This window comes from Amblyomma maculatum, unplaced genomic scaffold, assembly GCF_055883805.1.
Source record: "Amblyomma maculatum isolate TAMU_Amacu unplaced genomic scaffold, ASM5588380v1 scaffold_13, whole genome shotgun sequence".
In the NCBI taxonomy this organism is placed as follows: Eukaryota; Metazoa; Arthropoda; class Arachnida; order Ixodida; family Ixodidae; genus Amblyomma; species Amblyomma maculatum.
In genome coordinates this window covers 11,965,242-11,981,233 of record NW_028146738.1, presented here as the reverse complement: position 1 = coordinate 11,981,233, position 15,992 = coordinate 11,965,242, and the positions used below count along the sequence as shown (strand labels likewise).

General features: G+C 45.1%; 1 protein-coding gene across 3 annotated transcripts in view; it reads right to left on the bottom strand.

Annotated features, from left to right (window-relative positions):
• The window catches only part of LOC146172206 (uncharacterized), a 178,700-nt gene that overhangs the window by 124,022 nt on the left and 38,686 nt on the right, over positions 1-15,992 (bottom strand). For all 3 annotated transcript variants that reach the window (XR_014702543.1, XM_084585921.1, XM_084585922.1), the window contains exon 3: positions 15,151-15,300. Coding sequence is in view for 2 of the 3 variants with exons in the window: in XM_084585921.1 (XP_084442047.1) it covers positions 15,151-15,300 (150 nt within the window). In the remaining variant the exon portion in view is untranslated. The remainder of the gene's footprint in view (positions 1-15,150; positions 15,301-15,992) is intronic.

Here is a 15,992-nt window from a genome sequence, read left to right as displayed (position 1 = left end):
TCGGAGTACTGAATTTCAGTCAAGATCATGGCAGAGAGTTGTAATGGACCTTTTCTTGTTCAATAGCCACTGGTGGTTGATTGTGACTGATTACTACTCCAGATACCCGGAACTGACTCGTCTAGAGAAGCTATGATCGAGTGCAGTGATCAATCACTGTAAATCAATTTTTGCCCGACATGGCATTCCAGAGGTGGTGGTCTCCGACAATAGTCCGCAGTTCTAGTCCTCTGACTTCAAGTTTGCTCAAGAATACAGATTCAAACACATCACATCAAGTCCACACTACCCTCAGAGCAACGGACTCGCCGGGGCTGCTGTGAAAATCATTAAAACTTCAATGAAGAAGACTCAAGACCCTTACCTGACCCTCTTATCCTACAGGGAGACTCCATTGAAAAATGGCTACAGCCCCTCTGAACTATTGATAGGGAGGCGGTTAAGGGCAAAGCTTCCTCTTATTCCCAGAATGCTTGTTTGCCATTTGCCAGAGGTCACTAAACTCTGGAATTTTGAAACCCAATACCACGAGCAGCAGCGAAGAAACTAACGACATGGCGTGCGGCAACTTCCCAACCTTCTGGAAGGGGATGAAGTATGAGTGATGGACTTTAAGCAAAAAGAAACCATGGTGGCACTCTCGGGCGAGCCTAGATCGTTTATGGTTGACACTGGAGACGGTACTGTGCGGCAAAATTGAACCCATCTTGTCCCTTTTCTCAAGCCTGCGGAAGAGAAACGAGAGAACCAAGGCATCTATGAGGCTTCTCTACATGGACACACATGAAGGTGACGGCACGGATGTAAGGCTGCCGGAGATTTGTTTCTCCAAGAGATTCACACACAGCTTGTGCGGACGCCTCCCCCCAGCACACAAAGTGTGGACGTTGCGTCATTCCGCCCAAGAGACTGCTTCTCTGTCAGAGGAGATGTAGTAGACAGTAGCTACTATAGCCACTTGCAGTGGCTCGTCTTGGATAGCCTGGAGGATCGCTGCTGTGCGCTCGCAGAAGCTAGAAAGAGCTTCGGGTGCCACGGGCAAGCTGTTGGGGCTTCTCGTCACGGAAGAGGGTACAGCATGCTTCAAATGCTCACTTGAACAGCACGACACTTCCTGCTTCAATGCTGGACATAATGTGGCTGAGTGCTCGCTCCACTGTCGATGGCTCTTTCCTCGACTGCAGCTCGATCTTCCGCACGAGTATGCCAAACGCCATCTCCGACATGAGCACCATCTGGTCCAGGACGTCAAAGGTGATTTGGAGGAGTGCCTTCAAGGCATAGGCACACGAGAACGATAGAATCTTCTGGATGAACTCGCATCGCTTTTGCACAACGAAGTGCGGCCATGAGTCTACTACAATCCCCACCAGCCACTTCTTATCCTCAAAAATATCCATAAAGTATCCAACCTCAAGCAATCACAAAGGTTCTAAATAAAGCCCACTGAAGTACAGTAAAACCTTAATAACTCTAACTCGCTGAAATCCAAATTACTGGATAATTCGAATAATTTCTGAGGTCCCATAATTTTTATGCAAATTTAACCACGCCATTCAAACAGTGGCCTGCACTAGCCCTGAAAATTCAAGTTTTCGGTGCTTTGCTGGAATGCCCGACCCCAATTTCACCACAAACCAATGAAACGATGGCACCTCTGAGCCGTGGCACCACAAAGCGATGCTTACACTTGATATGCATTAGCGCCCTAAGCCTAGACCTACCAACACAGAAAACCACTTTTCCTATTTTTGGTGGAGCTGAAAAGTGAAGCGCCCGTGTGCTGTGCAATATCAGTGCACGTTAAAGAAGCCAAGGTGGCCAAAATTTCCAGAGTCCTCCACTACGCCGTCTAGCATAGCCAGAGTCGCTTTGGGACGACATGAACCAAACCAAACCATAGCAAAGATTAGTGCCGCATTTTTAACAGCTATGGCTTCAGTTTTGTCACACCTAAATTGAGAGCTACTGCTTCGCTGTTTTGCATATATAATTTAACGCCGAAAGTTCACAGAGTTGGTGTTTAGATTAAACAGACATAGTTCTAGCGTGTATCACAGGGACGAAGGGAGAACACAGACACCACAAACACTAGATATTGACTGAATTTATTGACCAATAATCACATATGTATGCAAACACACTCGTGCTTCAAAGTGTCAACAGTTAAACCGCATGCGTGATGGCACTCCTCTCTAAAAACTTCCCTTCCTTTTTTGTCAAAACAACATTTGGCTTGCTCACGCACAACTGCCTCTCCACGTGTATATGGAAGGTTTCAAGTATCTCATGCTCTTTTTAATCGGCGTTTACAGAGATAACACGTCAGCTCATATAGGGAGGATATGCATTTTTCGCTTCTGTGATATGCGCTAGAACTATGCTGTTGCATAATTAACACTTTCCTGTCCATGCCTATTCCCATCGATAGCCCGCTATCAATAGTTTCACGATTCGAATTTTTCCGCTTTCTAAGTGCTTCTTAACGAGTGATGTCATTCAAAGGGAAATAGAAGAACCCTTCTTTCAGTTTTGCTTTTGGTTTTATTTTTTGGTTTGGTTTGGTTTGTGGGGTTTAACGTCCCAAAGCAACTCAGGCTATGAGAGACGCCGTAGTGGAGGACTCCGGAAATTTCGACCACCTGGGGTTGGTTTTATTTTTTTCTGCTGTGCCACGCCCATCCAGGTGGTCTCCAGAGTCGCGTGATCGGCGCTCTTGCTTACATCATGGCGTCGACGTCGCGCACTCCTGCTGCGCGGAAACGGGAGTCTCCGCAGTAGTTGACGCATTGGAGAGCTCGTTTTTGGATGCGAATAGAGGCAGTGATGACTCGGAAGACGTATTCAGCTTTTGAAACTTTAGCACTGACAGCGATACATCAAACCGACCCGGAAAAATCAACCATCAATAGCGGGCGATACTTATCGGGGCATGGCTGTCGATGTTCCGGGTCAGTCTGACGTAGTTTCGCTGTCAGTGCTAAAGTCTGAAGAGCTGAATTCGTCTTCCGAGTCATCACTGCTGCTTTTCGCATCCAAAAACAAGCTCTCTGATGTGTCAACTTCCGCAGAAATGACCATTTCTGCGCAACAGGAGTGCATGATGTCGATGTCGTGATGTAAACCAGGAGCGTCGATCACCTGACTCCAAAGACGATCTGGACATATGCGGCATGGCGGAAAAATTTATTCAAAAGCAAACTTGAAAGAGGGGTTCCTCTAATTCCCATTGGATGGTGCCATTTGTCAAGGAGCGCTTCGAAAGCGTAAAAAATTCGAATTGTGAAACCATCGATAGTGGGCTGTCGATGGGAGCTTGAAACCCATTCCAGGGTGATCGTCGCTTTACACCGCAAGCGAGAACATGCACATCTTTGTTCATGTGCGCACACAGCATGAGTGGAAAGTGAGGTTGTCAGGCAGATGGGTGTGCCTACCCTTCTAGTTTTTTGTGAGTGCTATGAATAAATGCGATAATTGCAGCATAGCTCCTTTTGAGTACTGGCCCTGCAGCAGTGGATTCAGTGCCCAGGTTGGGCAGGATTATGTCAGATTGAGACATTATGCCAGAGCTGCATTCGGTTCTACTGGCTACGCGTTGCGCAGGTGTTCATGCCGCTTAGTTGTTCCCCCCAACACTACGTTTGCCTAACCAGTACTGCCCTAGATGGCAGAGCAGGTGATGCGCTCTGCCATCACGCACTCTTCCTCTGTTTTCTGGGCAGAAAATCTTCACTCACGTGCTCTGATGTGTGTTTGGCCTCGTGCTCCACTCAACCATTCGCGCTTGCGGCACAATTTCTCAGCTGGTTTGTTTTGACGCAGCAACGAAACTTTGCTACATTGAATCTGCAATGAAATTTACTTAGTTATACCAAGGATAAAAATACATGGTGTTCTATGGACACAAATTTGTGAAAACATTATTACTTCGTTATATCGAGGTTTAACTGTAACACGTGCTAACGCTGTTTACTTGCGCTAATCAGCAAACAAATGTAGGGAAAATGGCTGCTCGTTCTGAGATGCATACAAGTATACAGAGCCAATAGCCAGTTGTCCACTAAGCTTATTAGATCTTTTTGTACTGATGAATGAAATAATATAATCAGGGAGGTAATTGATTAGAAAGTAGAAGAATGAACAACCATATGTAGTACGAAGCCATAGAGATAAATGGTAGTGCTAATTATTGGTTACAATTTTCATTAACTTGCAGTAATGCAATGTGTGGCTATTACCGGCCTACTCTATGGTAAGAAGCAGCAAGTTGCATAATGTCTATATACTACCACACTAAGGGAATGATCTCCAGTGATGTCGAGGCTTGGTTTGGTCACACTTAAAGAGTTTAACGTCCCAGTGCAACTCAGGCTATAAGAGATACTGTGGTGGAGGACTGCAGCAATTTTAGCCACTTGTTCTTTAAGGTCCACCGACATCACACAGCATACAGACTCTTCTCCGTTTCATCAACCTCCAAAAACAGCTGGCACGGTCTGGATTCGATACCGCATCCTTGGGCACAGCAGTCGAGCTGCCACTGCACCACTACAGCGAGGTAGGGGCATTACACAGCATAGCCTGGCAACTTGCCAAGACTAAATGAGTAATCTCGTATAGACCAACACCATGTTTACAAACAAAAGGGGTGCTTGCAGGTACTGCAGAAAATAAGGGGATGACTGTAGGCTCACAGCTTATTGGAACGAATGGAAAAGAAAGATTTCAACAAGTGGTGCAACTTCGGTGTGCCTTCGATGCTGTCCTTCGAAGAAGAGCAACCAGTGAGTAACCGGAGTCAAAAGAAGAGCATTTTTAAAAACACCGCAACATATGGATGTGTAAGTTGGGAGTGCGACCCACAGAAATACATGATGCAAAACTTGACAATGTTTTTCTCGTTTCACAAAGCATAAATGAAGATGGCAGTCGCTAAAAGTTGCCGAGTGCTTTAAAGAAGAGTTTGACAAAGTATGCTACATCATTTACATTTTATATACCTCCATAAATGCGAATAGTGAAGCTGGACATACTCCTGTAAGGTTCACACATTGCACTGGGTGCCTCCGAATTGCGTGAGCTTCTCGTATAGTTTAACATGCTGCCCCCCCATGCACTAAATTTGCTTACTAATATTGTTCAGCTATAAAGCCCAGACCGCACAGCAACCAAAAACAGTGCTCAAACGCTATGACAATGGAATGAAAGAGGATTGCACACTAGCAGTTGATGGAATAGACAATCATGGCTGCCTTCAGCGTAAAAAAGTGCAACCAGTTTCTGGAAACGGTTATCTGCTACTATAAATGGCTGGTTCCTGCTTATCGTGCCTTCTCAAGACAGTTTTCATTGCTATGGTGTGAACATTTGTATTACTGAAAATGCGTCATGCATGCAGACTACACGAGCAGTTTGCACGATTTGGAGGAGTGCAGAGCAGACAGTGAGCCCTTTAGCGGTACATCTAGCCTTAGAGCACATATTTATCCAGGTGTTTTAAATATAGACTACCTTCGAAACATAGCAAGCTGTTTCGCAATCTTCTTCAATGCACTCGCCAAATGTTAATGACCAATAGTGCCTCCATCGATGCCATGCAAAGCAAAAAAAATGTATCAGTAAATTTTACGATAATATTAAAAACATGCAGTAAACTCCCAGTCGAGCCCACTTACAACGAACCTGAGCGTTACGGGGAATTCGTTCGTTGTATCCAGAAGTTCGTGATATGTGGGCCGCTCACAAAAATAGTCGACATCAATGAAAAAAAAATTTATTCAAAAAAAAAGTCTGTGATCTTTGCCTGCCTCGTAAGGGGGGACGGGACCTTTGAAAACCAAAAATTGCGAAACAGTCGATTTTTGGAAAATATATTCCGGTAGTATGTCTTATACACGAGTTTACAAAGGGGTGAAGGGTGCTGCCATATTGGGGAGCTGCGCTGCTATCGTAGCACAGGAAAGTTTTGATGACTTCTCCCCTTAACAGCCCAGTCAAACCAGTTTCTCCAAGGGTTGTAAAATGGTCTATAAACTACCCTTTCTGTAATTATCAATGCCCAACTCCCCGTAGAAATACTCGAAATTAATTATACAACAAGCAGTGGCAGCTGCGGAGCAGCAAGCAAGCGCCGAAAATTCCCAAACTTCGCGCGCGCCATTCCTCTCCCGCCGAACTGAGCGCCACCATCTTGGTTTTGTTTTGTTTGTTAATTCTTGCGCTGCCTTCTGCTACAGTGTTCTAGAAGGCTTTGTAGTGGCAAGAGCAGGGCACGTTTCGCTGGGAGGTGCTGAGGCAAAAAAAAGCGGTTGGCCGCGCGCGGTGTTGCCGTCGAACACTGGAGGAGAAAAGTTGGCCGTCTGCTTCGCGCTGGGCAAAGGAGCGAGGAGGCGCATCGCAGTGAGTTCAAGCGCTGCCGTTGGAGAAAAGCGACGAATTCGGCTGGTGGTTGTGTTGAGGTGCAAAACGAAAAAAAAATTGTCAGGAATATTCATGGGGGCGAGAACACAGGGGGATTCCCTCACATGTGGCACCACTAAACAAAAAGGGAGCCGCGAACAAGCAGCCTGAACTGGACACTGCGCGGAAGCATTGCTATCGCCGAAGGTTAGGGTGCGTCGCTGACACGTATAGAGAGTGAAAAACACCTGGAGCAATGAAATTGCGCAACAGTGTGTTTGTTTTTGTTTTTTTATACCCGCTTTCATTTCTTATTTTGCTTTAATTGGTTCGTTGCTACGGTCGGATACAGCTCAAGCAGAGCGTATTTATCACTGGCAGAGCGTATGTATCACTTCCTTTAATCGAGTATGTGTCATGAACTGAGCAAAAAGCCACATTTAAATTTTTCCCCCTTAAAACAATTTATACGCCACCCACTTTCTCTCTCAATTGCCCTCTTTATTCCCTCCCCATCTAAGCTTGAATTACTAGTGACTCCCTCCGAAGGAGCTGCACCAGTGCTAACTGTTTTCAAAATGTGCGATGTTTACTTAAGGTTGTCAGGTATGTTCTCACTCGTGCGCACTGTCAAGATAAAAATTTACCTGTGTCTTTCTATTTTACATGCGTGCATTTTTATGGCGTATAAGGAACAAGATTTTGGTTATATAATCATTGTTGCAGCAATAAATGTCCGCAAAAATATATTTTCAGTGGTTTCTCAATTTTCATATTTCCCCGTGTAAGCCCTGAAAATTGAGAAAAGTGCCATTAGGTCAGAATTGATTCATAGCTGTGCGTTTGCACTTCTTTCCATTGCACGGAAATCGGCCCTTCAACCAATGAATAGATCAGAAACATCGTTGATCGTATTACAGAACGAGCTTCAGGCTTGCACCTAAGCTGACCAAACACACCCAGATCAAGCTTCGGTATGGACAAAACTGGTCTTTCTGTTTGAGAAATAAAGTTTATTCCTCTCTCTCTCTCTCTGTCCTTTGTTCTGCAGTTTTACTTCATTGCCGTGTCTCAAAGCAGCGATAGCTGTTTGTGTAGTTGCAATATGTAACCTTATATATTGATTTGTTCTACTTATTACGCCGCAGTCAGAGTTTCGGTACGCTTGTAGATTTATGTTGCGCACAAAATAATTATACCAATTAAATATGGGCAGTAATAATTGTGATGGCCTGTATTGTTTATTTTAACGAGTGTCGGGAAGTTGTATATATTTCACATCGCCACCGATCTTGAAAGAAATTAAATAAAATAAAACTATACCTACTGCAGCCAACTGATTTACTTAAAGAAGTGTAGGAAGCAAGGACCCATTCTGCTTTATGCATCTCCTACAAGGTCAATGTACAACTGGTCGCGCAACTTGGAAGAAAACGCGTGTAGCTGCCTACTGCCAGCGGCATCAACTCGATGATGAGGACTCCTGCGAACTGTGAGGCAAATTACTAGCGCACAGAAAATAAGATCTGCCAGAACTCCAAAGAACTAGAAAGTAAACATAATATTCGCGCTCAGGAATGAATGCAGTTTTTGTTTCTTGCGCAAGAAAAAACGTGTCACATTTTTAATAATATTTCAACTTGTTTCTAACGGCCTCTCTCGGCCACTTATTATCCGCTGCGTAGTTGCCCAAAGCTCAGATATGGCTCAGACCAAAGCTTTTTTCATCCGCGAGATGGGTGCGTCGTCGGCCCCGGTTCAACGTTCATCGTTGCTTGCTGCGTACAGAGTGGGTTATCTGTAACAAACAGTCAGTATTTCATTCTGCTGGTTGTGGTAGAGCTTTACAGCAAGGCGAAGACTGTCTGTGCTCGATGAGAAACTGATTGCCGCTGCATGTGCGCATTTCCGGACGATTGGACAATGCTGCGTCACAGCTCGGCAACTCGGCTCGGCCTCCCAGGCACGTCGCAAAAGTGGTGGCTTGTTTTACGGATACACGTCTGCATGAGCGGCGTATCGCTGCAGTTTTAATTGAGTGGTGAAGGTGAGATTTTATTGCCCCCAAGACGCGTGTCGCATTGCTCAGAGCCTTCCGTTCCGCTCCCTTTGCTGCGTGTTTTGCTTACTGCGTCGTATTACCGCACCAACGTTCGCTGAATGTGCTTCAGCTGTTATTACAGTGATGTTCCTATTGTCAATGGGATCTTTCTCATGAACATGTTAAATGCTTAAGATGTAAATTTGTAACCTCACATTGAGTCCTTTCAGTGGCAAATAAAGCGCGAGCAAAATATGGGAATCATGAACAGGGCGAGATTAATTGGAGCGAAGCTATATCGTAGATATTTTCACTTCTCAGACGCATTAACTTCTAAATACTAGCAATCCCAATTTGAATTGCTTACCTAAGCTCTTACAGGTTGGCGTTCTAGCGCTAGCGTTAGTTATTCCGTTCGTTTGTTTTTGTTGTTCTTTGACGCTGATATGTGTACTTTGTTAGCAAGATCTTTCACCCTTTTATAATCTCACCGCGTCTCGTTTGGAGACCTACGCTCAGGAAATTTTGTTATCACTAGGATTTCATGAAGACCGTGACGAATGAGCGGTGGTCGCTCTCCTACACTTAGATTTCATTGTCGTGAAGCGTCTATGTAAGTAATCGTGAATTAATAAAGCCTGGCTTTCTATGCAGCACAGCTTCACTCATTTATGCCCTTAGTGAAATGCCTCAAGCCATGTGGTTCTATCCATGTGCTTGCCGAATTCACTTGAAGGCCTTTGTTCACAAACGTGCCCGAAGAAATAAGCCCCAGAATGCGTTTACATGACGCGCGACGAAAGACTAGGCTAACGACGACGGAGGCAGAACGATGCTATGATAAGGTGGTTAAAGATGCCGTAACATTTCAGTTAACGTAAAACTTGACAGTAGAAATACATGTCAAGTAAAGTTGGCTGAACAGTTACGGTGTCCATTTTTCTGCCTTATCCGAGCATCGTTCTGCCTCCGTCGTTGTTGGCCTTGTTTTTCGTTCATAAGTAAAAAGACAATCAAATTCCCCGCCAAAAGTACGTTACTGTGACGTCACAAGCAACGTCACGTGTTTGTTGTGCCTCACAGTTCGCAGGGGGCACTGGGAAACTAAAGCCTCGCTCAGAGTCGACACGCAGGCTTCTATGGGAGTTACGCTACCATTTGTTCTTCTACCATGTCTCCTATGCCAGCCAGGCGAGAAAAAAGCAAGAGAGAAAGCTTAGGAGACGCTTGCTCAAGTGTTATTTTTTACTTTTTTTTTTTTTTTTTTTTTTTTGGCATGGTAGCGCCTTCTAAACAACCCCCTATCCGCAAGTTTTTACTTTTTGTTAATGTTGGGTTTTGGGGAAAGGAAGGGTGCAGTATCTGTCACAGTTCTCGGTGGACGCCTACACTTACAATCACCAGCATGCAGTCGGAGGTACGTACGTATATGTCGTCAGGATTATAATCCATATCGCAGACTAGCCTTCAACTTGTCTAGCAAATGGATACTAAGTGGGAAACAAAATGGTATGACACCACCCTGAACATTGTGCAAAAAAAAAAAAAAAAAAAAAAAGATTGCGGCACAGTTCTTATATGTTAAATCATCACAGCTATGTAACCGAGTTCGATTAAATGGGTCTGCAAGGCTATTTTGCTTTTATTTTTTGCTTCCCACTGATTTTGAGCGTTAAACCCAGGGCAATGCTAACACCGGATTTTCTGTGACACGGGGCCCTTACTTTATTGTGTAAAAAGCTGGATGTTTATGATATAACGCCACAACGAACGCTGCGATTGTCTGATCGGCCCTCGTAGCCGCGCGTACCGGCGGCGGGACGACATCAGCTCCAGAAGTCGACACCAGAGCCACGTCACGGCAACCGCCTAAAAAGCCTCACCCGGAGGGCGCCGCTTTTGCCACTACAAAGCCTTCTATTACACTGTACTTCTGCCAACCTTGGCGACGGCGACGGCGCCGCGGTCGAGGCGTGGCTTGCTTCAGATTGGAAGCCTCGCAGAGGCTTTAAAGTTTCCCGCGCTCGAATTCAAGGCTGCGATTAGGCAAAACGTGCGCTCCGCTAGAATGCGGGGGATCGAACGATCGCTATCGGCTGCTGCGCCCGCTGACGCGTCGGTCTCCGCCGGCTACCTCCCCGTGTCGTCTCCGGCTCTTTGCTGTCGTTGGCTCAGCTGTCTTTGTACTTCGTGAATCGTGCGTTCTATTCCTCTGAATGGTTTCGAGCAACGTGTAAACATTGCGTGGTCACTCACGATGCCTCAAGATGCGACACGCGTTCAATGCAGGCTTGGCAAGTTTTTTTTTTTTTTTTTTTTTCTCCGTCTTGGCACTTTATTTGCCGTGTCGCCGCTCTTCCGCGCCTCCGCCGATGCCGCGAAAGAAAACCCGAGAAGTCGCTTGCCGCGTTTGGGCCGCTCCTCATTCCTCCGGCGAGATGCCGCGAGAGATAAACCGGGAAGCAGCTTGCTGCATCTGCACCACCCCTCATGCTTCGGGCGAAATGCCGCGGGGGAATCGGAAATGCGATTGTCGTGGCTTGCAGAGCAAGTACAGGATCGATGGATCTCAGCATGCGGAAAGTGGTCCACGGTGCCAAGGCGTTCGCTGTAGCCGATCGGCTAGTCGCACATATGTTTGTTGTAGCCGAGACAGAGTGCCATAGCCCTAATGTATATTTTGACGGTCGCACTGGACTTGTTTGTTATAAGCGAGCGTTCGTCTTAAGTGGGGTCGTTATAAGTGGGCTCGACCTCGCGGGGTTTTAAATATAGTCGAGTTTGAAATTATATTTTGTCCTTTCACAACTTAGTTCCAGGATGTTCACGACTACTCTTCACAAAGGGACAGCATCCAAGGAGCACTGCAAAATCAGAAAAGCTGCTTAGTAGAGGTATTTAACTTCTAGCTCCAGTTGGCTCAGCTGGGTGACAACTCCACAGTGTGATGTTGGCAAAGCCCTGGACCATCTGCAAGTCTCGAAATCACAAGAAACTTTTACTCCCACGAATCTCATGGTCATGTCATGAACACACCAATCACATGAGCATCCTCTGTACAGGTTGGGTGCTCACAATTATTTCTGTGGAAACCTTGGGACAATTATAAATTTCAATCTGTGAATGTGTTAACTCCTCCCAGCTTTCCTTCCTAAACTTATTTATGTAACTTCAGAGTGCGCACTCCTCCCATGCAAAACTGCTCACTGTCAGGCTTTTCCTTTTTTTTGACAATGCACTCTCCAGCATGCTCTCTTTGATCAAGACAGCTGTTCAAGATAGCTTTTCATTTTCATGATATAATGGAAGTCACCCTGATGCGATGACAGTCGCGAAAAATGGCAACAAACAAGCACACATAAGGAAAAGGGCTCAAAGCTTTGCTGACCAAGTTTATTGCTATGATTACACAGGAACAGGCATGCAAGGGGGACATTGTGGAGGGCATATCACTGCAAGATGCGTGCCAGTGAAATTTTGTAGGCCACAACGGTCACCCTCCACCAGCAAACAGGTTTATAGTATAGTGTGATCCGTGATTCGTCACCGTGATCAAAGTCCTTCAATACCATTTATGGTCATGAAACTTCTCATTCACTCTATGGGAGAGCTTGGTACGCTGCCAAAAGCAGCCGCACAGTGATGGTGGCATCGATTGAGGTGCATGCTTTACTGCCGGTGGAGAAGGCAGCCGTTGCTTTGTGGCATGAGCAAGTATTTTCTTAATGTGGTGTATTAAAAGGCATAGTGCTGAAATATGTGAATGCGTATGTTGTGAGAACGATGCCGTCATCTTGCGAGAGGCTGCCACTCCAGCTACAGGAGCAACGACAAAAAGATGTCTTTTTTTCGTTTCCCATCGGATGCCTAGCTGCAACAGAAGTGGCGGCACGCCATTTCCAGAAAATAAGTTGCTGGCATCTTCCGCCATTTCCAGAAAATAAGTTGCTGGCATCTTATCTGATCCCCCAAATGTATGTGTTCGCGAGAAGCATTTCAACACCATAGACATCATCCGGTATGACGAGTCTGCAGTGAACAGGGAGGTTGGGTCTCTGCAACGAGACCAGCCGAAGCTGAAGCCCGATGCTGTTTTAAGAATATCTCAAGAGCTTTCGTGGTATTTGACCAACACTAAACCATGTTATCGAGCATCTCCAAAGCGCCGCCATATTGCATCAGATGCCAGCATTGCAGTTTATGCTCCCAATACCTCATGCACGAGTAGTCTGACAAACAACGATTCTGGTACTGCAGCCAGAGTCCATACAGGTAAGGGTGGTAATAAAGCCTCCCAAACTATCAAGATGTTGCACAAACCAAGATGCGCAAACTTAAATTGGTGCTCCGCAAGAAGAGTGCCAGCTAAAGCTTGCTAAGCAACAGCACGTGCGAAAAAAGCTGAGAAATCTAGTTGACAGTTTTCAAAAGCATTTGCAGTGTGAAAAAATAATATTCCACCAATGCTTGATGAAGGCTAGTACAAAGTCTGCAAAAGCTGTGCAGTATGTGCAAACAGTGCTCTTTCTTGGTTTGGACAATAACCAATATAAAATTTGCGCATTCACAGTGCACTGCCTCAAAACTTAGTTATACATTCAACCTTCCATTGAAATCACACGACGGTTACTGCCGAGCACTCCGAAGTTTAAAACATGGTTAAAGCTATGGCTAGGACAGGCAGGTACACAAGCTGTGCGAACAACCCAAGCACGGAGCGAATCTAGCGAGCACCATATGCTAATGCAGCCACTGCCTTACCGCGCACTATGCAGGAGTAACACTTATGTCTCAGGTTAAAGAACACACCACACCTATCGGCACAGTTTCAGTGTCGCATTATAAGCATGAAAAGTCCCCACACCACAGCCAAACGATCAAGGGTGAAGATTCGGCTGTGGTTCTGCCGGCAGAGCTTTTCCTATAAGCGTCAGGCGGACTACTATTTTGGGCCTGCAGCGGATACTGAAAAATTGTGATCAATTTCACTTAATGTAATGAGAAGAGGAAATAACTGCATGGGTGTGAATGAAAGTGTCCCGGGTGCAACCGTACCGTACGCCGCCGCGCGGTCTCCTAACACCTCAATCGACGATCGCGCCCCTGGCGGCCACTCTTGTCCATGAACCAGACATCAGCGGCAGTTTCATGACCATTGGAGTATTGAAGGACTCTGCCATGGCCCACTACCGTGCGTCCCGATGCAGCAGGTCTATATACTGACGTCCAGCATGTGCGCCATCTATTGGAGTCAAGGGGATCTGGGCATTGCAGTGGAACGCGAGGTGGCAGATGATGACAACATATTGTGGTACATTAAAACCTTCTGTGATGAAGGCTGTGGGCCCTCCTGTAACAGGGCTATTGACACTGCTTTCACTTCTTTGGTCCAAAAGGGAGATAAGATTGGCAGGTCCCTCTTTAACAGCAAGGGCTGGAAGGCCACATTGCTTGTTTATGTGACGTTGATGTTGGTGTAAGTGAGAAGGGGAGAAAGCAGGTGCATACTGATTCATCCCAACACAGTAAAGTGACGCCTAACATAGACAAATGAGGGAACGTGTGCAATGAAGCAGAATGCTTGTGACACGTGGACGCATGTTTGTGCATGAGGCACCACTCCGACAAATACTCAGGGTTATACCCTCGTGAAGCACGCAAGTTATTACGGGCAGTGTAGTGCACTTTACATCTCAAAAGACACTTCAAACTACACAGTGCTAAATAAGAAAGCATAGTGCCCTTGCAGGTGAGAAATTGGCAACTATAAAATATTACAAAAGAAATATATGCACCTCCATGTCTAAAGTTCAGAATACTGCTTTCTAATATAGCACAACGCCAAAAAATTACTAAAACTTGATATCGTGCCATTAATCGGATACTGCATGCCAGTAAATATCACAAATAAACTGAAAATGGCTTCGCCACAGTGCCAGAACAAAACTTAATTTGGAAGTTGCATACATATTTATATCACGTTTTTGTTATGTGATGTCTTGCTTGTCGTTATCATAAAACAACTACTATCATAAAACAAAATAAAATACATACAAAACACGTATGTCAACTTGTATGCCCATACATTCTGTGACGAAGAAATTGCTGCCTGCAAGGCTACAGACAGCCCTCAAAGTTTATTCTGTGAACATACTCTCACTCGAGTGCACTTATGCTACATCGTTTAAAAGAGGCAGAGTGCACTTTTCGTGAGTAACACTCCCCACAAGTGCGCTTTAACTTACGAACTTATAAGGGCTATTACTAAATGTGACGACTGAAACAGCATTTCGAAAAGCATCAGCTCTCAGTGAAACTGAAATCCCCACAATCATAAATATGTAGCCTACTTTGAATTTTACAGTACCACACGCAATACTTCTATGTGCTCCTCTGATCACTTTTTCAGTTCCATGATACTAATTTTTGAATTTTCAAAGATTAATTTTTTTCTATGTTCAACTTCGAACCTTCGTAATCCACTTCCTTTTTCATATTTTACACCTTGGTATGTACTACCCAAGCAATGTTTGATTAGCTACTTTTCTCCTCTTCGCTCTTCTTGCACGAGTAGTATTCTCTTCACATTCACCTTTCATACTTTTCTTTTGAATACCCCTCCCAAACTATCTCACGTGCATCAGGTTAGCAGTTAAGGTAAAAATGAACTAAGCCCCATGCAGACCAGTTCAAAACTAAACCCCTACCTGCTGGTATTTGTAAGACTGGTTGAACATCATAGCTGACCACTGAATTATGCAGTCCATCTGGTATATGGGCTCTTCGTAGAGGTTCTTCACCGCCTTCCTGTACACATCGCTGAGCCCAAATGTTGTTCCAACATCCCGTAGGGGTGCCTGCAGCACAAAGAATACCCGGTAGGCCGTAAGACGCCAGTCGTGACTCTCCTCTTTATCCGAGACGAGCCACGACAGCTGGAGCTTCAGCTGTGACGGCATTTTGCACAAGCAACAAGAAATCACATAGCACAAAATTGAGTGAGGAGCAACGTCAAACCAGTTAGCCAAACTGTCAGCCTTTCTAGGGACACCAAAGAAAGACTGAAGCTGCAGCTGACAAACAGGCTGCTGCCATAGAAAGCGGTGGTTACTTAAGCTAGGTAATGTGAAAAAAGAGAAACAGAGGCATCACCTGCCACGACCACCTTTTGCAAGGAAACTACAATCACATCACTGCAGTTTTTTCATTCCAGATCTGTGACACAAGGTTCCTGCATCATTTCCAAATCATGACAGGGATCATAATTTGGATTGCATGGCAGAAAAGAAAAAAGGAAGTGTTCAAATGTTGAGCTAATTTAGGTTACACAAAACTCTATATCACCAATTTCTTCTTTTTTTTATTTTGCCATGAGCACAAAACAAATTTGGTGAAATTGCCCGGAGTGCCAATTTATTAACTGATACTATAACAAGAGCCTTGATGCCCTTAGTCCACTGTGTAAAAGCAGAAAGCTCTTTAAAAAAATAACAGCACGAACGACGGGGATGAAGGCTAGAGAAACACAGGACAAGCATCCCCGTTGTTC